General features: G+C 39.9%; 1 protein-coding gene across 1 annotated transcript; it reads left to right on the top strand.

Moving 5' to 3' along the window:
* The first annotated feature begins 1,344 nt into the window (after window positions 1–1,344).
* LOC127654090 (phosphoglucomutase-1-like) lies at window positions 1,345–24,507 on the top strand. Its single transcript, XM_052141078.1, has 11 exons — window positions 1,345–1,649; window positions 16,428–16,590; window positions 17,698–17,841; window positions 17,946–18,071; window positions 18,578–18,768; window positions 18,998–19,152; window positions 19,772–19,887; window positions 20,496–20,631; window positions 20,848–21,031; window positions 21,802–21,936; window positions 24,234–24,507. The coding sequence occupies exons 1-11, from the start codon at window positions 1,404–1,406 to the stop codon at window positions 24,321–24,323; spliced, it is 1,686 nt and encodes a 561-aa protein (XP_051997038.1). The 5' UTR covers window positions 1,345–1,403; the 3' UTR covers window positions 24,324–24,507.
* The last annotated feature ends 1,850 nt before the right edge of the window (window positions 24,508–26,357 follow it).

Genomic DNA, 26,357 nt, shown 5'->3' with positions numbered 1-26,357 from the left:
AAAATAATTTTTAATTTCCGGTAGATATATAAAATATAATAAATGTTCATGTACCACGCTTGTTGAAATTATGCTATTGTGTTAACAGTGTTATGTTTTTTATTTTGTTTGCTTGATTTCTGAGATAAATTGATACATTTATGTTTTTTATTTTGGTATATTTTTGCACATTTAAACCAAACAGTCCTAAAAATGACAAGCAATTGTTTGAAAAAGACAGACCAGACTGTAGGACCTACCTAACACACCCACCAATCACATTTTATGCCATATCAGTTTTGGTTTCTGAAGAAATCTTTGTATTTGTTGCTGAAAATTTTTAAATTATATAGTTGTGCAACTACATATATATACTACAAACTACAAATATAACACAAACATAGAGCTAAACTTTATTTGCCATTGCCTTTAGCACCACATGTAGGTTTGTGCTTCTATTTATACCTTTCTGATAATTATTTTGCCTGTTGAATTTCTCTACAGTAACTGAAGGACAAGACACAAAAGGTTACATGACATGAGTATTTAAACTGCATTCTTTTACCCTACATCTATCTCACCAATAGAAATGCCCTCACCAAGTTCTCTACATCTGAGATTTTTAAGCCAGATGCTCCAGAAACTACAACATCATGATAACGTGCCATCCAGATATGTATGACTTTCTTCTGCTGAACACCAAACAAAGATGTTTTTATGAGTATATCAGCTCTGTAAGTCCTACAATGCAAGTGAATGGCAATCAGTCCTTTGTATCTTTAAAAAAACAAAATCACATATATGAAACAAAAGTAATCCATAAGACTCCAGTGGTTAAATACATATTTTCAGAAGCATTATGAGTGGTGTGGGTGAGAAACAGATTAACAAAACAAATCTCCAATTTCACTTTTATGTCTGAATATTTCATGTGGTGCCTGTTTAGTTTCAGTTTCACATCTAAAAGTGAAAGTGGAGATTTAGAGTAAAAAAAGGACTTGAATATGATATTGTTTCTCACCCACACCTATCATATTGCTTCAGAAAATATGGATTTAATCGCTGGAGTCTTATGGATTACTTTTATGTTTCCTTTGTGATTTTGGATCTACAAAGGTCTGATCACCAATCACTTGCATTGTGAGGAGGACAAACAGAGCTGATATATACTTCTAAAAATATTTGTGTTCTGCAGAAGAAAGTGATTTACATCTGAGATGGCATGAGGGTCAGTTAATGATGAGAGAATTTTTGGGTGAACTATTCCTTAAATTGTAGAGCAATGACATTGCAAAAGGCTACTATTCCTTTAAGTGTGGGCGTGTCTGTGAGCAGTGAAAGGTGAATGTGTGTGAGAAGGTAAGTGATGACCACACATCCCGCTAGGCACCCGGATAGCGACAGAAACGGACCACTGCTGCAACATGGTGAAAATTACGGTTATCAAGACCAAACCGTACAGCGATCAAAAGCCCGGAACCAGCGGTTTGAGAAAGAGGGTGACCGTATTCCAGCAGAATCAGCATTATACGGAGAACTTTATCCAGAGCATTATTTCCACCATTTACTCTACTCGGAGGCAAAAGTGTACCCTGGTTGTGGGCGGAGATGGACGCTTCTTCATGAAAGATGCCATTCAGCTGATCATCCAGATTGCAGCAGCTAATGGGGTTAGTAGTGTTGGCAGAATTTTACGTATCTTGTCAGTAACTATCCATCCAAGGTTTTTTTGTGTTGTTTTTTTTTGGCGACAAAAGGTGTAGTGCATCAAAAAAAAAAAAATTACCAATATAGCTGATTAAAATTCGCAAGTGTCGACATAAAATATTTTTCCGTTTATCTCTAGCGCATAAACTCTATGTCGAACACAAAAACTGGTTTTAAAACACTTTTTGACGATAAAATTGGCAATAACTCAAACATGAAGATTTACCCCAATCATTAGCCTGTGTTAATCATGACGACAACGTATACAGCCTTGAAAGCCAATTTATTGTACGTGAAGCATTACGTATGAATTGGGTTTAACAGCATACCTGCACAGATCCGATTCTGCAAACACATCTGCGTCATGGCACTTCATATGGAGATAGAATAGTTTCATATTAGCATACAAATGGAAAGAATTTCACAAATAATTGAATGAGATCCACAAATAAATGTAAGGAGTTTCACCAAAATTAAATTAATTCTCAAATAAAAAGGATGATATATATATTTATATATATATATATATATATTTATATACACTCACCTGAAGGATTATTAGGAACACCTGTTCAATTTCTCATTAATGCAATTATCTAATGAACCAATCACATGGCAGTTGCTTCAATGCATTTAGGGGTGTGGTCCTGGTCAAGACAATCTCCTGAACTCCAAACTGAATGTCAGAATGGGAAAGAAAGGTGATTTAAGCAATTTTGAGCATGGCATGGTTGTTGGTGCCAGACGGGCCGGTCTGAGTATTTCACAATCTGCTCAGTTACTGGGATTTTCACGCACAACCATTTCTAGGGTTTACAAAGAATGGTGTGAAAAGGGAAAAACATCCAGCATGCGGCAGTCCTGTGGGCGAAAATGCCTTGTTGATGTCAGAGGAGAATGGGCCGACTGATTCAAGCTGATAGAAGAGCAACTTTGCCTGAAATAACCACTCAGTACAACCGAGGTATGCAGCAAAGCATTTGTGAAGCCACAACACGCACAACCTTGAGGCGGATGGGCTACAACAGCCCCCACGCTACAAGAAGACCCCACCGGGTACCACTCATCTAGACTACAAATAGGAAAAAGAGGCTACAATTTGCAAGAGCTCACCAAAATTGGACAGTTGAAGACTGGAAAAATGTTGCCTGGTGTGATGAGTCTCGATTTCTGTTGAGACATTCAGATGGTAGAGTCAGAATTTGGCGTAAACAGAATGAGAACATGGATCCATCATGCCTTGTTACCACTGTGCAGGCTGGTGGTGGTGGTGTAATGGTGTGGGGGATGTTTTCTTGGCACACTTTAGGCCCCTTAGTTCCAATTGGGCATCGTTTAAATGCCACGGCCTACCTGAGCATTGTTTCTGACAATGTCCATCCCTTTATGGCCACCATGTACCCATCCACTGATGGCTACTTCCAGCAGGATAATGCACCATGTCACAAAGCTCGATTCATTTCAAATTGGTTTCTTGAACATGACAATGAGTTCACTGTACTAAAATGGCCCCCACAGTCACCAGATCTCAACCCAATAGAGCATCTTTGGGATGTGGTGGAATGGGAGCTTCGTGCCCTGGATGTGAATCCCATAAATCTCCATCAACTGCAAGATGCTATCCTATCAATATGGGCCAACATTTCTAAAGAATGCTTTCAGCGCCTTGTTGAATCAATGCCACGTAGAATTAAGGCAGTTCTGAAGGCGAAAGGGGGTCAAACACAGTATTAGTATGGTGTTTCTAATAATCCTTTAGGTGAGTGTATATAATATATATATATAATCTCACAAAAGTGAGAACACCCCTCACATTTTTGTAAATATTTGATTATATATTTTCATGTGACCACACTGAAGAAATTACACTTTGCTACAATGTAAATTAGTGAGTTTACAGCTTGTATAACAGTGTCAAAATAACTCAACACACAGCCATTAATGTCTAAACCGCTGGCAACAAAAGTGAGTACACCCCTATGTGAAAATGTCCAAATTGGGCGCAATTAGCCATTTTCCCTCCCCGATGTGACTCATTAGTGTTACAAGGTCGTAGGTGTGTTAAATTAGGTGTTATTTCTCTCAAATTCCCTCATACTGGTCACTGGAAGTTCAACATGGCACCTTATGGCAATGAACTCTCTGAGGATCTGAAAAAAAGGATTGTTGCTGTACATAAAGATGGCCATAAGAAGATTGCCTGTACATAAAGATGGCCTAGGCTATAAGAAGATTGCCAAGACCCTGACACTGAGCTGCAGCATGGTGGCCAAGACCATACAGTGGTTTAACAGGACAGGTTCCACTCAGAACAGGCCTCACCATGGGCTACCAAAACAGTTGAGTGCACATGCTCAGCGTCATATCAAGTCAAGTCAAGTCAAGTCAAGTGGTTTTTATTGTCGTTTCAACCATATACAGTTAGTACAGTACACAGCAAAACGAGACAACGTTCCTCCAGGACCATGGTGCTACATAAAAACAACAAAGGACCAACATAGGACCACATGAGACTACACAACGAAATAAAATACCTATATAAACTACCTATATATACCTATATAAAGTGCACGTGCAAACTTGTGCAAAAAGTACAGGACAGTACAACAAATTACTGACAATGAACAGGACAATAGACAGTGCAGCGCCGACCAGTACTCAGTAGTGCAAAAAGATGACAGTTTCTAAAAATGTAAACATAACATACTATGAGATAATGTTCTATGCACATAGCAGTTATTGAGGTAGAAGACAGTTATAAAGTGACAGTTATTATAGTGCAACTCAGGACACGTGTGTGTCAAACCAGTCTCTGAGTATTGAGAAGTCTGATGGCTTGGGGGAAGAAGCTGTTACACAGTCTGGCCGTGAGGGCCCGAATGCTTCGGTACCTCTTGCCAGACGGGAGGAGGGTAAAGAGTTTGTGTGAGGGGTGTGTGGTGTCGTCCACAATGCTGGTTGCTTTGTGGATACAGTGTTTTTTGTAAATGTCTTTGATGGAGGGAAGAGAGACCCCAATGATCTTCTCAGCTGTCCTCACTATCCTCTGCAGGGCTTTGCGGTCCGAAACGGTGCAAGTCCCAAACCAGGCAGTGATGCAGCTGCTCAGGATGCTCTCAATAGTCCCTCTATAGAATGTAGTGAGGATGGGGGTTGGGAGATGTGCTTTCCTCAGCCTTCGAAGAAAGTAGAGACGCTGCTGGGCTTTCTTGGTGATAGAGCTGGTGTTGAGGGACCAGGTGAGGTTCTCCGCCAGGTGAACACCAAGGAATTTGGTGCTCTTGACGATCTCCACAGAGGAGCCGTCGATGTTCAGCGGAGTGTGTTCACCTTGTGCTCTCCTAAAGTCAACAACCATCTCTTTTGTTTTGTCGACATTCAGGGACAGGTTGTTGGCTCTACACCAGTCCGTCAGCCGCTGCACCTCCTCTCTGTATGCTGACTCGTTGTTCTTGCTGATGAGACCCACCACGGTCGTGTCATCGGCGAACTTGATGATGTGATTCGAGCTGTGCATTGCTGCACAGTCGTGAGTCAGCAGAGTGAACAGCAGTGGACTGAGCACAAAGCCCTGGGGGGCCACAGTGCTCAGTGTGGTGGTGGTGGAGATGCTGTTCCCGATCCGGACTGACTGAGGTCTCCCAGTCAGGAAGTCCAGGATCCAGTTGCAGAGGGAGGTGTCCAGGCCCAGCAGGTTCAGCTTTCCAATCAGGTGCTGGGGAATGATTGTGTTGAATGCTGAGCTGAAATCTATGAACAGCATTCGAACGTATGAGTCCTTATTGTCTAGGTGGGTGAGGGCCAGATGGAGGGTTGTGGTGATGGCATCGTCCGTTGAACGGTTTGAACGATACGCAAACTGCAGTGGGTCTAGTGAGGGGGGCAGCTGGGTCTTAATCTGCCTCATGACGAGCCTCTCGAAGCACTTCATGATGATGGGTGTAAGTGCGACGGGACGGTAGTCATTGAGGCAGGACACTGAAGACTTCTTTGGCATGGGGATGATGGTGGTGGCCTTGAAGCACGTTGGAACAACGGCGCTGCTCAGAGAGATGTTGAAGATGTCGGTAAGAACATCTGCTAGCTGGTCTGCACATCCTCTGAGCACTCTGCCAGGAATGTTGTCTGGTCCAGCAGCCTTCCGTGGGTTGACTCTACGTAGAGTTTTCCTCACATCTGCCGTGGTAAGACAGAGCACCTGGTCGTTGGGAGGAGGGGTGGACTTCCTCGCCATCACGTCGTTCTGCACTTCAAACCGAGCGTAGAAGTCGTTCAGCGCATCTGGAAGGGAGGCATCTTTGTCACAGGCAACTGATGTTGTCCTGTAGTTGGTGATGGCCTGGATGCCCTGCCACATGCGCCGCGTGTCACCGCTGTCCTGGAAGTGACTGTGGATTCTCTGGGCGTGTGCGCGCTTTGCCTCTGATTGCCCGTGACAGTTTGGCCCTAGCTGTTCTTAGGGCTGCCTTATCGCCTGCTCTGAAGGCGGAGTCTCGGGACCTCAGCAGCGTGCGCACCTCCGCAGTCATCCACGGCTTCTGGTTGGAGCGTGTGGTGATGGTCTTGGAGAAAGTGACATCATCAATGCACTTGCTGATGTAGCTGGTCACTGATGCTGTGTATTCCTCCAAGTTGGTAGAATCGCCATATGTTGCAGCCTCCCTGAACATGTGCCAGTCAGTACACTCAAAACAGTCCTGAAGAGCAGAGATGGCTCCTGCTGGCCAGGTTTTCACCTGCTTCTGAAGCGGTTTTGTGCGTCTGACGAGCGGTCTGTATGCTGGAATTAACATAACAGAGATGTGGTCTGAGTAGCCGAGGTGGGGGCGGGGCTCTGCCCGGTACGCGCCTGGGATGTTTGTGTAAACAAGATCAAGCGCGTTCGCCCCTCTCGTTGCAAAGTCCACATACTGATGGAATTTAGGGAGCACTGTCTTGAGATTTGCATGGTTGAAATCTCCGGCGACAATAAACAGTCCGTCGGGGTGAGCGTTCTGCAGTTCGCTCATAGCCCCATACAGTTCACAGAGCGCTTCCTTAGCGTTAGCGCTGGGGGGAATGTAAACTCCGGTTATGCAAACTGTGGTGAATTCCCGTGGTAGATAAAAAGGTCTGCATCTAACAGTCACAAGCTCCAACAGCGATGAACAGTAACTAGAGACTAGCATAGAGTTCTTGCACCATTCCTTGTTGATGTAATCACACAAGCCACCACCGCGAGTCTTACCGCAGAGAGCTGTATTTCTGTCGGCACGAAACGAGGCGAGCCCGTCTAGCTGAATAGCGGCATCCGGAACTCTGTCGCTGAGCCACGTCTCCGTGAAAACAAAGACGCAGCAGTCTCTAAACTCACGCTGCGTAGCCTGCTGGAGTCGGATATAGTCCAGTTTATTGTCCAGGGAGCAAACATTTGAGAGCAGGATAGACGGGAGAGCCGGCCGGCTAGGGTTTGTTTTTTTGCCTAGCATGGACCCCCGCCCTCTTTCCGCGCTTCCGCTTTCTCGCACACCGCTTACGACGTCCTCTCCCCCGGCCACCGGCATCAGGCGACGCCGAGGGCTGGAGGCCTGGTCTCCGCAGCAAGCCGAGTACGCGTAGCGCCTCCTGCAGGTCATCATGCAGCTTGGTTTTTGCATGAGTCTTGTATTTGAGTAGTGTCTGGCGATGGTAGACACGAACACTGGTTGCTCCGATGTCCATGTGTTGCAAAAGTCGGGCTTTTTTAACAAAAATAGCACCATTGTGGATCCGGAGTGGCCGCTGCGTGCTACCGCGCCGCCATCTTGGATCCATTTCCCTTGGATCCATTTCCATCTAGAGGTTGTCTTTGAGAAATAGACGTATGAGTGCTGCCAGCAATGCTGCAGAGGTTGAAGGGGTGGGGGGTCAGCCTGTCAGTGCTTAGACCATATGCCGCACACTGCATCAAATTGGTCTGCATGGCTGTCGTCCCAGAAGGAAGCCTCTTCTAAAGATGATGCACAAGAAAGCCCGCAAACAGTTTGCTGAAGACAAGCAGACTGGATTACTGGAACCATGTCCTGTGGTCTGATGAGACCAAGATAAACTTATTTGGTTCAGATGGTGTCAAGCGTGTGTGGCGGAAACCAGGTGAGGAGTACAAAGACAAGTGTGTCTTGCCTACAGTCAAGCATGGTGTTGGGAGTGTCATGGTCTGGGGCTGCATGAGTGCTGCCAGCACTGGGGAGCTACAGTTCATTGAGGGAACCATGAATGCAACATGTACTGTGACATACTGAAGCAGAGCATGATCCCCTCCCTTCAGAGACTGGGCCGAAGGGCAGTATTCCAGCATGATAACAACCCCAAACACACCTCCAAGACGACCACTGCCTTGCTAAAGAAGCTGAGGGTGAAGGTAATGGACTGGCCAAGCATGTCTCCAGACCTAAACGCTATCGAGCTTCTGTGGGGCATCCTCAAACGGAAGGTGGAGGGGAGCACAAGGTCTCTAACATCCAACAGCTCTGTGATGTCATCCAGCAGCAATCTGTGAAGCTCTGCTGAACTATATGCCCAAGAGTGTTAAAGCAGTGCTGGAAAATAATGGTGGCCACACAAAACATTTGACACTTTGGGCCCAGTTTGGACATTTTCACTTAGGGGTGTACTCACTTTTGTTGCCAGTGGTTTAGACATTAATGGCTATGTGTTAAGTTATTAATTGACACTTGTACAAGCTGTACACTCACTACTTTACATTGTGGCAAAGTGTCATTTCTTCAGTGTTGTCACATGAAAAGATATAATCAAATATTTACAAAAATGTGTGGGGTGCACTCAATTTTGTGAGATTATGTATGTGTGTAAAATATATATGTATAAATGGATAAATAGAGATTTGCAAATCTTAAAAAAAAAAAAAAGTACAAATATTTTTAAACCCACAAACACAACTCTGACCAGCATTTATTTTTGAATAGAGCGCATTTAATTGTGGAACGCTTCCTGTGCATTTGCGGATCGCTACATGCATTTGTCGATTTTGAAACGAATCTAGTGTCCGGATGTACACACAAATATACAAATAGGTGGACTCCACCCATCGTCTACTTCGTAGCACGTTCTAAATTCAACCAATCGCACTTAATTTTACTATCTAGGCAGAACCAGAGTCACAGCTCTCACGTGCCTGGAATCAAGCACATTCAGATAAGCTCCAAGGCCGCAAACTCTTAAAGAAATGGATGTCATCAGAGGAATACCGTAATTTAAGGTTTGTACCATTTTCTCAGTTATAAACGTGTAGTGTCTTGTTAAATGTCGCCAGCTGAAAATTGGCCATTTGTAGAGTGTACTGATCATTAGCTTCTTTTGCTAACCTGGCTTCTATTTTAATTTTAAAAAAGTTTCTAAACTCAAATTTGTTGTCAAAACCTGTACTCTTAATGTTGCATGGCAGATCCAAACAGACACACTACAAAAGATCAGCAGTACAGATAGTGTCTTTATAAAACATATTAGATGATCCTATATTACACAGTGTACAAGATCTGCTATGGCATTCATTTGGTTGCACATTATGTTAATGTGTTTAATAAAAGCAGTTAAAAGGTAATATTTATTAGAATTTTGCATTTGAGCACTTTTGTGTGAATGTTTTAGGAGGTACTGTTACGGGGTCCCTTCATAAAGTACAGCATCATGTTCTGACAGTGATAATGGACCCATTAGTTATTGCTGTCTTTTTCAGATGTTTCACCTGTGTACTGCCCATCAACTTTGAGCAGTTGACTCACCTGCTCCCAAACTGAATGGTTCCAAACAGGACACCTTTTAAAATGTGTAATATCAGATTCTTTTTTTTTTCTTTTATGTCAGATTTCTTTTATACGGAGCCCCCGAAGTGACCTGTGCAAAAAAAAAAATCTAAGAGACTTTCGCGTGCGCACGCGATAGTTTCTCGTGCGCACGCGATAGTTTCTCGTGCGCACGCGTTAGTATCTCGTGCGCACGCGATAGTATCTCGTGCGCACGCGAAAGTATCTCGTGCGCACGCGATAGTTTCTCGTCGCGACGCTGAAAGTTTCTCGTGCGCACGCGAAAGTTTCTCGTGCGCCACGACAAGCGTTTCGCGTGCGCACGAGAACGTTCTCGTGCGCACGCGTTAGTATCTCGTGCGCGACGCGATAGTTTCGTCGCGCACGCGTAGTATCTCGTGCGCACGCGAAAGTTTCTCGTGCGCACGCGATAGTATCTCGTGCGCACGCGAAAGTTTCTCGTGCGCACGCGATAGTTCTCGTGCGCACGCGAAAGTTTCGTGCGCACGCGAAAGTCTCTTAGATTTTTTTTTGCACAGGTCGCTCGGGGCTCCGTACTTTTATGAGTCCTATCTAGGCATTTTACGGAGCCCGAGTGACCTGTGCAAAAAAAATCTAAGAGACTTCAGCGTCGCACGAAACTTTCGCGCACGAGATACTATCGGCGTCGCACGAAGCGTTCAGCGTCGCGCACGAACGCTTCGTCGCGCGCGAACGCTTCTCCTGCGCACGCGATAGTATCTCGTGCGCACGCGAAGTATCTCGTCGCGACGCGAAAGTTTCTCGTGCGCACGCGAAAGTTTCTCGTGCGCACGCTGATAGTTCTCGTGCGACGCCGAAAGTATCTCGTGCGCACGCCGAAAGTCTCTTAGATTTTTTTTTTGCACAGGTCACTTCGGGGGCTCCGTAGCATTTTGAGGTAAATATATATTTTTTTTTTTTTTTTTTTTTTTTTTTACAATTTAAAGAAAATCTGTTGGCTAAAAGTTATAATTTCTTTTGGTTACAAATTACAGGTTGTCATGCATGTAACTACAAAAGACAATACATTTGAGTCAATTTTATTAACACACAAATGCTGGATGTGAACATTACAACTGGAGTGATTGCATTTTGCTCGATTTTGTTGTACATGAACATCTTCATTGCCACGTCATGGTGTTGTATCAGTTGTCTGGGATGGATACACCTAGTCAAGGAAAGAGGATTCTCCACAAATAATTAGAAAAAATAACAGTTACATGTTTTAAACAAGTCCATTAAAGGACAAAAGTCCCACAACAGTTTCCATCTTTTTGTGATGTGGAGCAGAGAGCACCAGTTCTGCGGTATCCTCACAACTCTATTATTGTCCTCCTGTATCTCACAGCTACGGAGCCCCCGAAGTGACCTGTGCAAAAAAAAAAATCTAAGAGACTTTCGCGTGCGCACGAGAAACTTTCGCGTGCGCACGAGAGACTTTCGCGTGCGCACGAGAAACCTTCGCGTGCGCACGAGATACTTTCGCGTGCGCACGAGATACTTTCGCGTGCGCACGAGATACTATCGCGTCGCACGAGATACTGCGTCGCACGAACTATCGCGCGCGACGAACTATCAGCGTGCGCACGAAAGCTCTCAGCGTGCGCACGAGCGTTTCGCGTGCGCACGCGATAGTATCTCGTGCGCACGCTGAGATCTCGCGCGCACGCGAAAGTTTCTCGTGCGCACGCGAAAGTATCTCGTGCGCACGCGAAAGTTTCTCGTGCGCACGCGAAAGTCTCTTAGATTTTTTTTTTGCACAGGTCACTTCGGGGGCTCCGTACACAGCACATATACTTCCCGAGTAAGTGAAACATGCAGTGTTTTACAGGGTTAACGTAATTATTTCTTGTGAGAAACATTGTACTGCTCAGCCATCATTCTAAGTGCTAAAAATATAAGTCCTTTGAAATGTTACTTCAATAATTTTTTTATACATTAACATAATGTGAAACTAAATTAATGCCATAGCAGATCATGTACATTGTGTAATATAAGGTATTAATGTATGGTCTGTGCTCCTAAGATCATCTAATATACACTCACCTAAAGGATTATTAGGAACACCATACTAATACTGTGTTTGACCCCCTTTCGCCTTCAGAACTGCCTTAATTCTACGTGGCATTGATTCAACAAGGTGCTGAAAGCATTCTTTAGAAATGTTGGCCCATATTGATAGGATAGCATCTTGCAGTTTATGGAGATTTGTGGGATGCACATCCAGGGCACGAAGCTCCCGTTCCACCACATCCCAAAGATGCTCTATTGGGTTGAGATCTGGTGACTGTGGAGGCCATTTTAGTACAGTGAACTCATTGTCATGTTCAAGAAACCAATTTGAAATGATTCGAGCTTTGTGACATGGTGCATTATCCTGCTGGAAGTAGCCATCAGAGGATGGGTACATGGTGGCCATAAAGGGATGGACATGGTCAGAAACAATGCTCAGGTAGGCCGTGGCATTTAAACGATGCCCAATTGGCACTAAGGGGCCTAAAGTGTGCCAAGAAAACATCCCCCACACCATTACACCACCACCACCAGCCTGCACAGTGGTAACAAGGCATGATGGATCCATGTTCTCATTCTGTTTACGACAAATTCTGACTCTGCCATCTGAATGTCTCAACAGAAATCGAGACTCATCAGACCAGGCAAAATTTTCCAGTCTTCAACTGTCCAATTTTGGTGAGCTCTTGCAAATTGTAGCCTCTTTTTCCTATTTGTAGTGGAGATGAGTGGTACCCGGTGGGGTCTTCTACTGTTGTAGCCCATCCACCTCAAGGTTGTGCGTGTTGTGGCTTCACAAATGCTTTGCTGCATACCTCGGTTGTAATGAGTGGTTATTTCAGGCAAAGTTGCTCTTCTATCAGCTTGAATCAGTCGGCCCAGTCTCCTCTGACCTCTAGCATCAACAAGGCATTTTCGCCCACAGGACTGCCGCATACTGGATGGTTTTCCCTTTTCACACCATTCTTTGTAAACCCTAGAAATGGTTGTGCGTGAAAGTCCCAGTAACTGAGCAGATTGTGAAATACTCAGACTGGCCCGTCTGGCACCAACAACCATGCCACGCTCAAAATTGCTTAAATCATCTTTCTTTCCCATTCTGACATTCAGTTTGGAGTTCAGGAGATTGTCTTGATCAGGACCACACCCCTAAATGCATTGAAGCAACTGCCATGTGATTGGTTGATTAGATAATTGCATTAATGAGAAATTGAACAGGTGTTCCTAATAATCCTTTAGGTGAGTGTAATTAATCTGTACTACTGATCTTTTGTAGTGTCTAGTAGTGTGTCTGTTTGGATCTGCCATGTAACAAGAGAAAAGGTTTTGACAACATATTACAGTCAATAACTTGGTTAAAACTAAAATAGCAGACTCCTACAATCAGCCAGGTTAGCTATAATGCTCAGGGGACACTATACATGGGCAATTTTCAGTTGGCAACATTTAAAAAGACACTACACGGTTTTATAACTGAGAGAAAATGGTGCGAAACTTAAATCACAGTATTCCTCTGATGACATCTATTTCTTTTAGAGTTTGCGGCCTTGGAGCTTATCTGAATGTGCTTGATTCCATGCTCATGAGAGCTGTGACTCTGGTCTCGCCCTGATAGTAAAACGAAGCATGATTGATTTGAAGAGAATGTGCAACGATTGGGTCAAGTAATGTGGCCGTTATCGGATTGGCTTGAGTAGACGATATGGTTGTGTCCACCTATTTGTAGATTTGTGCACACATCTTGACGCTAAATGTTTCATAATCGACAAATGCGTGTAGCGATCCACAAATAAATGCATGCGTCTCTTGCGTTTATTGATAAAAGGCCATTTGAAAGGAAACAGGCAGAAGATGACAAATTTTGCAAAAAATGTTTTAATAATTTTTACTGTCGATAACAAAACAGTGATAAAATTGGATGGAAACTAGGTTATTTTGCTAGTTTTAGTGTAGAAGTTAATTACCTTGTATGGGAAAGTGTGGCTCTGTCTAGCCATGACACATTCAAGTTCATTAAATAATATAATTAAAGTGAACATTTGTGGAGCCATATGTGGCTTAAAAAAATATGGTTAACTTACTATAGCTAATGATTTGACCATGCAATAAACAGTTTCGTCACATTTACGGACCATCCTCATTGCATAAATAATAATAGTGTTTCAAAGCTTCCATATTTCCAGCATGTTCCTTGTTGTTTCTCTCCTTGTTCATATCGACATATGTATGAACTCGGTGGTATTTCTTGCTGAGATCGTTTTGAGACACCTTTGACATTTCATGCGCTGCCAAAAACGAGAGTCGCTGCAGGGGGATGTCACAATAAAATCCCCTTGCATTATAGTGCAGAGATCATAAAGCTTTTAATGCAGTAGTGAAAACTTCCAATAGTGTTTTTTCAGAATGTGAGGGTTGCTTTGACATTGGGAGTCTTGCAGTGACCATGATGTGGAGGCGGCTTGCCTGTTGTCACGTTCCACACTGCTCTATTGAGTAAAATCTGCATTACTGAACATTATATTTAAGTCTTTTTCTGAAATATTGAACTTGCATTCTTCATCTCTTCTGTATAAAAAATTATAATATTATTTTGGTTTTGTAGCCATGTCCTATTGATTCCATTGCACAAGTGTTGTGTAATGGTTCTTGGTGTTCGTTTACAGTGCTATGAAAAAATATTTGCCCCCATCCTGATTTCTTCTCTTTTTGTGTAATCTCATACTAAATTATTTCAAAAATTCTAAATCTAACATAAAACAAAGGCAATCTGAGTAACAAAATACTTTTTTTTTTTTTTTTTAATTATAATGTTATTTATTGAATCAAAAAAGTTATCCAATACCATCTGGGACTGTTTGAAAAAGTATTTGCTCCCTTGGGTACAAAATCCCCAAATCTATGAAACTGCATTCATAATGGGGTTCAGCAAGAGCCAGGCCTAATTACTGCCAGCCCTGTTCAATCAAATCAACACCGAAATAGAACTTTTCTAGAATGTTCTAGAACTTTTTCAGCAGCATGAAATTGGCTTAAAGGTTTCAGCCAGTAGCACACTATGCCAAGGTCAAAAGAAATTCCAGAATTAGGATTATTAGGAAAAAGGTGATTGAAATACATCAGTCTGTGAAGGGTTACAAAGCTATTTCAAAAGCTGTGGGACTCCAAAAACTACAGTGAGAGCCATCATCTCCAAATTGAGAGAACTTGCCACAGTAGTGAACATTTCTATAAGTGGCCGACCTTCTAAAATTCCTCCCAAGAACACACCGATGACTCATCCAGGTATTCACAAAAAAGCCAAGGACAGTATCCAAGGAACTGCAGGCCTCTCCCGCATCAATAAAGATCACTGTTTATGACTCCACTTTCAGAAAGACACTGGCCATAAATCCCATCCATGGAAGAGTGGCGAGGCAAAAACCACTGCTAACCCAGAAGAACATGAAGGCTTGTCTGAAGTTTGCCAACACACCTTGATAGTCCTCAAACCTTTTGGGAGAGAGTTCTGTGGACTGATGAGTTGAAAGAGATCCAAAGCATAGGAGTAAGTCCACCTCTGAATGGCTCAAAAGAAGCAAAATTAAAGTTTTGGAGTGGCCTAGTCAAAGTCCTGACTTGAACCTGATAGAGATGCTGTGGCAGGACCTTAAACGGGCAGATCATGCTCGAAAACCCTCCAATGTGGCTGAACTAAAGCAGTTCTGCAAAGAAGAGTGGGCCAAAATTCCACCACAGCATTGTGAAAGACTGATCTCCAGTTGTTGGAAGCATTTGGTTGCTGTTGTTGCTGCTAAAGATGGCACAAACAGCTATTAAGTTTAAGGAGGCAGTTCGTTTTTCACATGGGTGATCTAGGTGTTGGATAACTTTTTAGCTTCAATAAAATATGTATTTGAAAACTGCATTTTGTGTTTACTCTGGTTACCTTTGTTTTATGATATATCTAATCAAAAACAATATCTAATACAATTTAGTATGAATTTTTACTTTTTTTTTTGAAGAAATCAGGAAGGGGCAAATACTTGTTCACATCACTATATGTACAGTATGTGAATTGTACATCATATAGCCTTAAAGGGATAGTTCACCCCAAAATGAAAATTAAAAAAAAAAAAATAATAATAATAATTATATATATAATATATAATTTTATTAAAAAAAATTCTCACCCTCTTGCCATCCCAGATGTGTATGACTTTCTTTCTTCTGCAGAACACAATTTATGATTTTTTTTATTTTTTTGTAGAATACTTCAACTCTTTTGGTCCAAGTGAATGGGTGTCCAAATTTTGTTGCTCCAAAAAGCACATAAAGGCATCATAAAAGTAAGCCATATGACTTTAGTTGTTAATCCATATATTCAAAAGTGATATGATAGGTGTGGCTGAGGAACAGATCAATATTTAAGTAATGTTTTTGCTAGAAATTTTTCTCCCTTCCCAGTGGGGGGCGGTATGCATGATGAGTATGAATCAACAAAAACACAAGTTTCTCACCCACACCTATCATATCACTTCTGAAGACATTGATTTTACCACTGGAGTTGTATGGATTACTTCTATGCTGATTTAAAAAAATATATTTTTTAGCTTCAATGTTTTGGCACCCATTAACTTGCATTTTATGGCCCAAAAGAGCTGATAAATTCTTTTAAAAATCTTTATTTGAGTTGAGCAAATGAAAGAAAGTCATACACATCTGGGATGGTATGAGAGGGGAGTACATAATGAGAGAATTTACATTTTTGGGTGAACTATTCCTTTAAATCAACAAGGACCCTTCAATAGTGTTGAGGTTATGTAATCATTGAACTGTATGGCATGAAAAAGACAAACTAGTCAGAGCACTTGTCTCATTGGTTTGCTGATCATGATTTTGCTTCAACTGTGAGTTGAATGGTGACTTCTCTCATCAATAATCTCGCAGATTGGCCGGCTGGTCATTGGACAGAATGGGATTATGTCAACACCTGCTGTGTCTTGTGTGATCCGTAAAATCAAAGCTATCGGGGGGATCATCCTGACAGCCAGTCACAACCCAGGTGGCCCTAATGGAGACTTTGGCATCAAATACAACATATCTAGTGGAGGTTAGAAATTCAAAGAGTACATGTGAATAACATGTTTAAACGGTGAAATATTATGGGGATAGTTCGTCCAAAAATGATACATTTGTAATTTACTCACTTTCATGTAGTTCTAAACCTGCTTGACTTTCCTCTGTGGAATGCAAAAGGAGATGTAAAGCAGAATCTTGGGGACCGACAAGCTCAGTCACCATTGACTTTCCTTGTATGAAAAAAGATGCAAAGAAACATGAATGGTCTCCTTTTGTGTTTCATGGTAAAAAGTCATATGGTTTTAGAACAAGATGAGGGTGAGTAAATGCGACAGTATTTTAATTTTAGGGAGAACTATCCATTTAAAGGAATAGTTCACCCAAAAATGGAAATTCTCACATTATGTACTCCCCCCTCATGCCATTCCAGATGTGTGTGTGTATATGTGTGTGTGTATGTATATATATATATATATATATATATTTGTTTTTTTTCTTCTGCAGAACAGAAACAAATATTTTTAGAAAAGTATTTCAGCTCTGTAGATCCATACAGTGCAGTTGAATGGTGACCAAAATTTTGAAGCTCCAAAAGCAACTAAAGTCATTATAAAAGTAATCCATACAACTCCTAGTTTAATCCATGTCTTCTGAAGCAATTCAATCTGTATTCTGTGAGAACAGACCAAAATGTAACTCCTTTTTTACTATATGTACAGTGAAAAAGGAGTTAAATTTTGGTCTGTTCTCACCCAAAACAGATTGGATTGCTTCAGAAGACATGGATTACTTTTATGCTGCCTTTATGTGTTTTTTGTAGCATCAAAGTTGTGGTCACCTTTGTGTTGCTTGAACTGAGATATATTTCTAAAAACCTTTGTGTTCTGCAGAAGAAAGTAAGTCATATGCATCTGGGATGGCATGAGGGTGAGAAAATCATGAGAAAATTAAAATTAAAAACTATACCTTTGCTATAAATTGAGATACACATTGCTATAAATTGAGTTATACGTAGAATAATTTGAAACAGAAATAAAATGCATGGCTTGTGCCATTGTAGTCATCTTACTTCCCTTTTGATGTCGTGGCAAAGCCACACTTGGCTATAAATTCAATTTATCTTTTTTGTCTCTCCCAGGTCCTGCACCAGAGGGCATCACAGACAAAATCTTTCAGATCAGTAAGAGCCTCCAGGAGTACCACATCTGCCCTGAACTCAAGGTGGACCTCTCCACCACTGGAAAACAAACGTTTGAGGTTGACACGTTCAAGCCCTTTACCGGTACCATATTGTAGATGATCATTTGCTGTAAACTGTATATACACAATTGTTTCAATTTGAATATACTGTCCACTTTGTTGTTAACAGTGTTCTATCTTTTGCAGTGGAAATTGTGGACTCAGTGGAATCATATGCAGAGATATTAAGTGATATCTTTGACTTTGCGGCTTTGAAGGAATTACTCTCAGGACCCAATAAGATTAACGTACGACTAGATGCAATGCACGGAGGTGAGGATTGCTATTCCTTGAATAAGCACATGGTTATGTTTGTATTCTCTGGCTATGAATGCCATTTAAAATCATTGCTTGTTATTGGCCTACTGCAATGTCCTAAATATATGTTGCAAATATTTTAAACTGTTCAGTGTAGACACTTGGCGTTTGAATAGGTCTTAGTATGGATTGGGAGATCTTCTGAAACAAGATGCATTTCAATGTACAGCTATGCATCTATGTTTACGCAGGCTTCACAAATAAATACAAAAAATTGTTTGATTAGGGCCAGCTCCCAGTTATTCCAAACTCAGTCCAATTGTCCAAAAGTCAAATTTTCACGAAGTCCTTCAGAGTTTTTATAAAGATAAGCCATTTAAATGTTCTATGGTCTTTCATCCAAAAAAGTAGCACTGTATTTTCTCTAATTCTGTTATAATGACAGATATGAATATAGCTGATGGACCTTGCGTCATGTCACTGAATTGTTAACATTTTTGTTTATGCTCTTCATTTACTAGTGGTGGGTCCCTATGTAAAGAAGATTGTGTGTGAGGAGCTGGGTTCCCCTGCTAACACTGCTGTTAACTGTGTCCCCTCTGAGGACTTTGGGGGTCACCATCCTGACCCTAACTTAACATATGCTGCTGACCTGGTCAACACTATGAAGGAAGGAGAATATGATTTTGGAGCAGCATTCGATGGTGATGGTGTAAGTCTTAAAGTTCAATAATTAAAGTCAAAAATTGGCATTCCATATTGATTTAATGTAGTTCTTTTGTATCGCATTTTAGCCAAGCTTTTTTCTAAATGCTTAAAATTTGTAATTTGTTCATTCGTTTCAGTTTCTATAACAAACCAATCTAACTGTAAATGACTCTCAGGTAAAGCAGAAACAGCTTCATTATACAGGTATGTCATGTCTTTTTTTTCCAATGCAGGATCGTAACATGGTTCTGGGTAAGAATGGATTCTTTGTTAACCCCTCAGACTCTGTGGCAGTCATCGGTGCCAACATTACATGCATCCCTTATTTCCAAAAGACTGGTGTGAAGGGCCTGGCTCGCAGTATGCCCACCAGTGGGGCTCTGGACAAGTATGACCATCTAAGCACACTTACATGTTTTGATATAGCTGTAAGATCAATTATGATTTGTAATCTGTTTTGAGGTGTTGCACTACCCTGGTAAATCAACAAATACAAATGTTGGGGGGCCTGGGTAGCTCAGACAGTAAAGACGCTGGGTACCACACCTGGAGTTGCAAGTTCGAATCCAGGGCTTGCTGAGTGACTGCAGACAGGCTTCCTAAGCAACCAATTGACCCGGTTGCTAGGGTGGGTAGTGTCACGTTGGGTTAACCTCCTCGTGGTCACCTTAATGTGGTTCTCGCTCTCGGTGGGGCACTTTGTGAGTTGTGTGCGTGGATGCTGTGGAGAGTAGCGTGAAGCCTCCATGCTTGCTAGGTCTCCGCGGTAACGCGCCAACAAGCCAAGTGATAAGATGCGTGGATTGATGGTCTCAAATGCAGAGGCAACTAAGATTCGTCCTCTGCCACCCGAATTGAGGCGAGTCATTATGGCACCACGAGGACTTAGAGCGCATTGGGAATTGGGCATTCCAAATTGGGGAGAAAAAAAAATAAAAAATACAAATGTAAGTGGCTGGGATGCTGAAACAAATATTGGTGTGTGATTATTTGTTTTTGCTGTACAGTGTGGCCAAAGCTTTGAAGATGCCACTTTATGAGGCACCCACAGGCTGGAAATTCTTTGGAAACTTGATGGATGCTGGCAGGTTATCACTCTGTGGTGAAGAAAGTTTTGGTACTGGTGAGTAGCTTTGAAACTGTTGGTTAAAAAAAATACAAAATAAAATTGTGTGTGTGTGTGTGTGTGTGTGTGTGTGTGTGTGTGTGTGTGTGTGATATGTGTGTATATATATATATATATATATATACACACATACTGTATATGCTGCTTTTAAGGGTTTGGGTTGAAAAGCTTTCTATTTAAGTGTTTAAAAGAGTGAAAAGTGTTTATTAGATCAGGTAAATTGTATTGCATATCGTATTATACACTCAAATATATTTTGGCCTAGTTCTAAAATGTACACATTTCAATTTCATAACTAAATTTAATCAAAATGGATTTATTAATCCTTAACAAAATTAAATTAATAAAACTTAAATAAATGTAAGTTTTATTAATGTAATTCACTCTTTTATTATGGAATTTGTTATGAAATTCAAATGTGAACTCTTAAAAAATAGGCTAAAATAGTGTATAATTGTTGCCTGTTTAAACTTAATTTAAACAGATCATGCAAATGCGTTGTGATTTTAAGAAAGTAAATATGTTTTCTACTGTTACATATTAATATTTTTCTCATGGGTATATCAAAAAAGACTTAATTCCCTTAAAGTGCTTTTTTTGGGTAGGTTCTGATCACATCCGGGAGAAAGATGGCCTTTGGGCAGTGTTTGCTTGGCTTTCAATCTTGGCCACTCGTAAACAGAGTGTAAAGGAGATCATGAAAGACCATTGGCAGAAGTTTGGAAGGAACTTCTTCACAAGGTAACTGAAATAAATTAAAACACAAAAATGGACTGTGTCCATATGTCATCTGGTTTAAAGAGACTAGGTGGTAATTGAAATGTTCATCTCTGTAGCTTGACTGCCCTCTGCTGGTGTGCTTGTAGAAAACTCCTGCTCTTATGGTCTCTTGCGCAATTGTACAGATGAGTTCATCCAAAACTATATTATTGAATTTGTCCCTAACCTCTGTTTCAGGTATGACTATGAAGAGGTTGACTCTGACGCTGCAAACAAGATGATTGCACACTTACAGACAACCATGTCTGATAAAGCCTTTAAAGGGCAGAAGTTCTCCTCTGGGGAAAAAACATATGAAGTGGAGAAGGCTGATAACTATGAGTACACAGACCCTGTGGATGGCAGTGTTTCAAAAGGACAGGTGAGTCAACAATAGGAGACAAAATAATAAGAATTAGAATTTAGACCTGCAATGCTTCCTCTTCTGAATGAATGAGTGTTACATTTATATAGCACTTTTCTGACACTACACTCAAAGCACTTTACACAGTGAACAGGGGACTCTCCTCAACCACCACCAGTGTGCAGCATCCACATGGATGTTGTAATGGCAGCCGTAGTGCACCAGTACACTCACCAGCTATTGGTGGAGAGAGTGGAGTGATAGAGCTAATTAATGGATGGGGATTATTAGGAGGACATGATTGAGAATGGCCAATGGGGGGAATTTGGGATTTTTACTGACCACAGAGAGTCAGGACCTCAGTTGAACATCTCATCCGAAGGATGGCGCCTTTTTTCAGTATAGTGTCCTCGTCAATATACTGGGGCATTAGGACCTACACAGTCCGCAGGTTTCCCAGGAGGTCTCCCATCCAGGTACTGACCAGGTACTGACCAGGCTCAACCTTGTTTAGATTCAATAGACAACCAGTCTTGAGCTACAGTGTGATATGACTGCTGGTACTGAAGGAATCCATTTGATATGCCATATCAATCATTGCTGCTAGTCTTGTTCAGGGTTTTTAGAATGAGTTGGAAATGGCTTTATCTCCTCTGATAGATCTTTTAAAAGAACTGTTTTACTCTGAAACTTTTAGTCTAAACATCATTCTCAATTTCATGGAATGTTTTGTCTCTCAAAACAGTATATTGCTCATCATTCCTGTTTCCTGTCTTCGTGTTTTTCAGGGTTTGAGGATCATCTTCTCTGATGGCTCACGTATCATCTTCCGTCTCAGCGGGACAGGCAGTGCTGGGGCAACCATCAGGCTTTACATTGACAGCTATGAGACGGATCCCCAGAAACTCTACCAAGACCCACAGGTAAAATAATCAGTCAAGATTTGCCCTTTGTTGATGATTTGCATTATACAACCCTCCTCTTTTTTTTCTCACACCACATTTTACTGTCACAATAATACTTATGCTTTAGAATACTTATATGACTTTAAAATAAAAGTTCAGGGTTTACACGGTCATGGATATCCTAGAAAAATTTGAACATTTTAACAGTGATTTCTACGCCTAGTTATGGAAATTTCTATATTAAACAAACATTGTTCTAGTTATGCTTTGCTCTAATATGTATATATATCTTTAGCTAGATGTTGCTCTTGTGTAGAGTAAAACCTGTGCCCAAGCAAAAGACAGTCCAATTTTGTTAGCAAATTTGTTCTGTTGAATCCAAATCGGCCTGCGTTATTCATTAGCGATAGTCTGAATCCGAATTATATTTAAAAATCCTAATCCGGTAAACACAAATTATTGGAAAGGTCATGGAAATTGATTGATCTGAACCATAGTACTAGTTTTAGTACTCCTGGTAGTTATAATGAGGTATGATGATCCCATTCACTCAATTGGATCTGATCACCCTAGATCACAGATGTATCGATCTGTCTTAAATAATCAACCTCAGAGATGCTTAAAATTAAGATGTGACTACTTTTTAGTTCCAGCTATTCTTTTCATCTTGAGTCTTGAGGCTCGAGTTACTGTTGTATTTCTATAGTATTTGCTACTTTGGCTTTGTAGAAAAAGAAAAAAAAAGGCATGAATAGGAAAGAAACTACATTAACTCCATGCATTTTTATTAAGGCTAAATCAAGGTATTTCAGGGAAGTTATAACCAGGGTTATGCTGTTTTTAAATTATTATTTTTTTTTTTTAATTATTTTCAATTTGCCCTTTCAATTTAGTTTACTGTAGTTTTTATTATTTTTATGACTGCTAGTTTTATTTTAGTTTTAGTAATTTAGGGCAGCCAAAGTAATGTAGTTATTGATTTAATTGAAATGTGTTTAACAGCATTACAATTTTCAGGGCTGTCTGTGTCAGTTCTGGCATTTTCATGTGTATCAAACATTAGTATAAAATGTCAATATTTTTTTTTTTTTATTATTTTTTTTTTAGTTAATTTTGGACTAATTTAAATATATTTTAGTTTCCGTTTTTCCAATTAAGTTTATTTATTTAAATTTTGTATGTTTTGAATGTAGTTTTTATTTCTGTTTCATTAAAACATTTTCCCTTTCAATTTAGTTTAGTTTTTTTATATATATATATATATATAAAAGGACAAATCTCAGTTGCTTCCACTTCTAAGACAGTTAATCCGCGCATTTTATCACGTGGCTTGCTGTGCATGACACCCCGGAGATTCGCAGCATGTGGAGACTCATGCTACTCTCCGCGATCCACTCACAACTTACCATGTGCCCCATTGAGAGCAAGAACCCCTAATCGTGACCACGTGGAGGTTACCCCATGTGACTCTACCCTCCCTAGCAACCAGGCCAATTTGGTTGCTTAGGAGCCCTGGCTGGAGTCACTCCGCACACCCTGGATTCGAACTCGTGACTCCAGGGTTGGTAGTCCGCATCAATACTTGCTGAGCTACACAGGCCCCAGTAGTTTTCAATTTAGTTTACAGTATTTTTTATTAATGCTCACTCTATTACTGCTAGTCTTAGTTTAGTTTAGTTTATTTTAGGGCTGCCAAAGTAAAATATTAATTTATTTAATTTAAATATTTTTTGGCGTAAAATCTTTCAGTGCTTTGTGTCAGTTGTGGCATTTTTATGACTATCAAAAATGTATATACATTTTAAATTGATAAAATGATATTTTTATTAATGTAATATTAATTTTAGTTAGTTTTGGAGTAATTTTAAATATATTTTAGTTTCAGTTGTTCCAATTATTTGTACTTTTATTTTCTTTTTATATTATATTTGTAAGGTTTTTTTTATTTAGTTTTTATTCTTTTTATTATTATTTGCCCTTTCAATTTCAGTTTTCATTTGTTTTCACTTTACGACTGTTAGTTTTAGTTTAGCTTGAGTTATTCAGTATAGTTATTTTTTATTTTTAGTTTAAGTATTTTAGGGCTGTCTAAGTGAATGTGTTAACTGATATAATTTAAACATGTTTAGTTGTGTAAAATTTCTCACGGCTTTTTAGTGATAATGTAGATTCATTACTTTTATTTAGTTAGTTATGTTAGGGTAATTGTTTTTAAGGTAATTGTTTTTATTTTAATTTTCATTATTGGTATTAAAACGTTATAATTTCTGTGCTCTTCAACATTATTAATGGTTTCTCTCAAATGTTGTGAACAGGTCATGCTGGCTCCTCTGGTGGAGATTGCCCTGAGGATCTCCCAGCTCCAGGAAAAGACTGGCCGCACCGCTCCCACTGTAATCACATAATTACTCTAGGGCTCATATTCACCTGATCCAGCCCAAACTAGCCGACACTGTATTCGGTAATGCCTTTCTTTAAGATTTTAACCATCAGTTTCATATCCCAGTCATTATATGTACAATGTGTCCTCTAGAAAGTTTCATTTGTACAATTAAAGATCTATGCTCAGTATAAATAGAGATAATATAAATACCATAAAATACTATAAAATGAATGGCTTGTTTGTGATTTGTTCTGAAGGATGCCGGCACGCTTATTATGTTGTGTCTTCTTTTTGCGCTGTGATTGGCCTGTAAGGAGAAAAGCATCTAAAACAAAGTTTAGTAGAGTACGTCCAAGCCCTGTCAGCTTGATCTATCAAATGTAGCAATATTTTCCTTGTATACACATTTTTCTCTTACATTTGATGCTTAAGGTAGTAAGCTGTTACATCCTCTTCTAGTGTTTTATTGGTAGATATAGAATAACAAAGACAGGAAACCTGTATAACATAAATTATACCTATTTATACAAACTGTATATAAAACTCACTTTAAATTAGCATCACAAATAGCTACTACCACAAGTAAGGAGTTGGCATTTAAGTTCATATTACCATAAGCCTCTGTGTAAACCAATATTTGAAAATTCCTCTGTAATATGAATAATTCTGAAACCAGCATTGGGAAGATGGCATATATTCAAACTAAAGATTTTAACAGAGAATTATTACCACAGTTTGGCTGCGGCACATATTGACCCCAAACAGTAGATTTAAAAAACAAATATACCTTACATTTTGGGGTTGTTGACTACCTACCCTGACACTTGAGATTCAAGACAGACTTTGGTGTTGTCTCACTATGGTTCATTAAATATGTAGTATAATATTTATATAGTTTATTTATACATGGTTGCATATAGAAAATGTTTCTGCTGTGCATTTTATTTATTTATTTATTTTATCTGACCGCTTGTACATTTAAAACGGTCAATGTCACAAAATAGCTAATTAGAATGGTGAACTAGATATAGTTCAGGATTTGAAATATTTCCTATTCATTTTTCACCTTAATGTTTGTTTGACTTTTTTATTTCTTGGCTTCATTTAGATTTTGAATCCCACATTTACCAATGTGGTCTCAGACTTTTAGACTGTGTGTATGTGTGTGTTATATATATATACATACAGTATACTGTATATCTTTTTTTGTCTGCATTACCTTATGAACTGATGTGTTGTCATCATAAACTCCCAGCCACAGTATATTTCGTTTTAAATTGCATTCAGTTTAGTTAACAAGGGACATGGAAAATCAGGTGTGAATATCTGAGAACAGAAACCTCTTTATTTTGAAATGCATATGTATAAAAAAATGCAACTGCCTATTTGAAAATTGCGCACACAGCCCTATGATCGAAACATTTCTTAAATATTTGTCAGTAATGACCTCAATCCATTTATTAGTACCTGTCAGGACACACTCATCAAACACCCACTTTCGAATAGTTTCCCACTTGTACTCTGGATGAATAAATGGGGTGGGACAATTTTTTCAGAGCTGGTTTCCACATCGTAGAAGCCCCCAATGTTTACATTGCAAAATACAAAGAGTGTCCTGCTCAGAAAGTAATGGTTTGCAGGTTTTATTTTCATTAAATGTCATTACATGAGGTAATGGCAGTAAAAATGTGTATTTAGCAGTCAGGGTATAATATTATTATATGTTCTCTTTTTATCTCTTCTATATTTCTACCATCACATCTTTATTTAATCTAGAGGTTTAAAAGAGTATTTTCAATGTAAATTAATTCAAACATGCACTATTGACAAGTAGTTTTACCTTTCTTAACATCTGTAGGTTTTGCTTTTATCTTTTAAATGTTAATTTGTATGAAATTTATGAGATGTGCTTAAAATATCTATACATTATCAATGTACTTTACATTTTAAAAGACTTACATAGATGTAAAGTTTAAATCTCCACCTTATAAACATTTTAGCTTGGATTATCATAATATCTATAGGGCTGTTTCTATATTATTTCTGGTTAATCACT

Source organism: Xyrauchen texanus, chromosome 13 (assembly GCF_025860055.1).
Source record: "Xyrauchen texanus isolate HMW12.3.18 chromosome 13, RBS_HiC_50CHRs, whole genome shotgun sequence".
NCBI classification, from domain to species: domain Eukaryota; kingdom Metazoa; phylum Chordata; class Actinopteri; order Cypriniformes; family Catostomidae; genus Xyrauchen; species Xyrauchen texanus.
The sequence above is the reverse complement of the archived record's forward strand: the minus strand, read 5'-3'. Positions and strand labels throughout refer to the sequence as shown.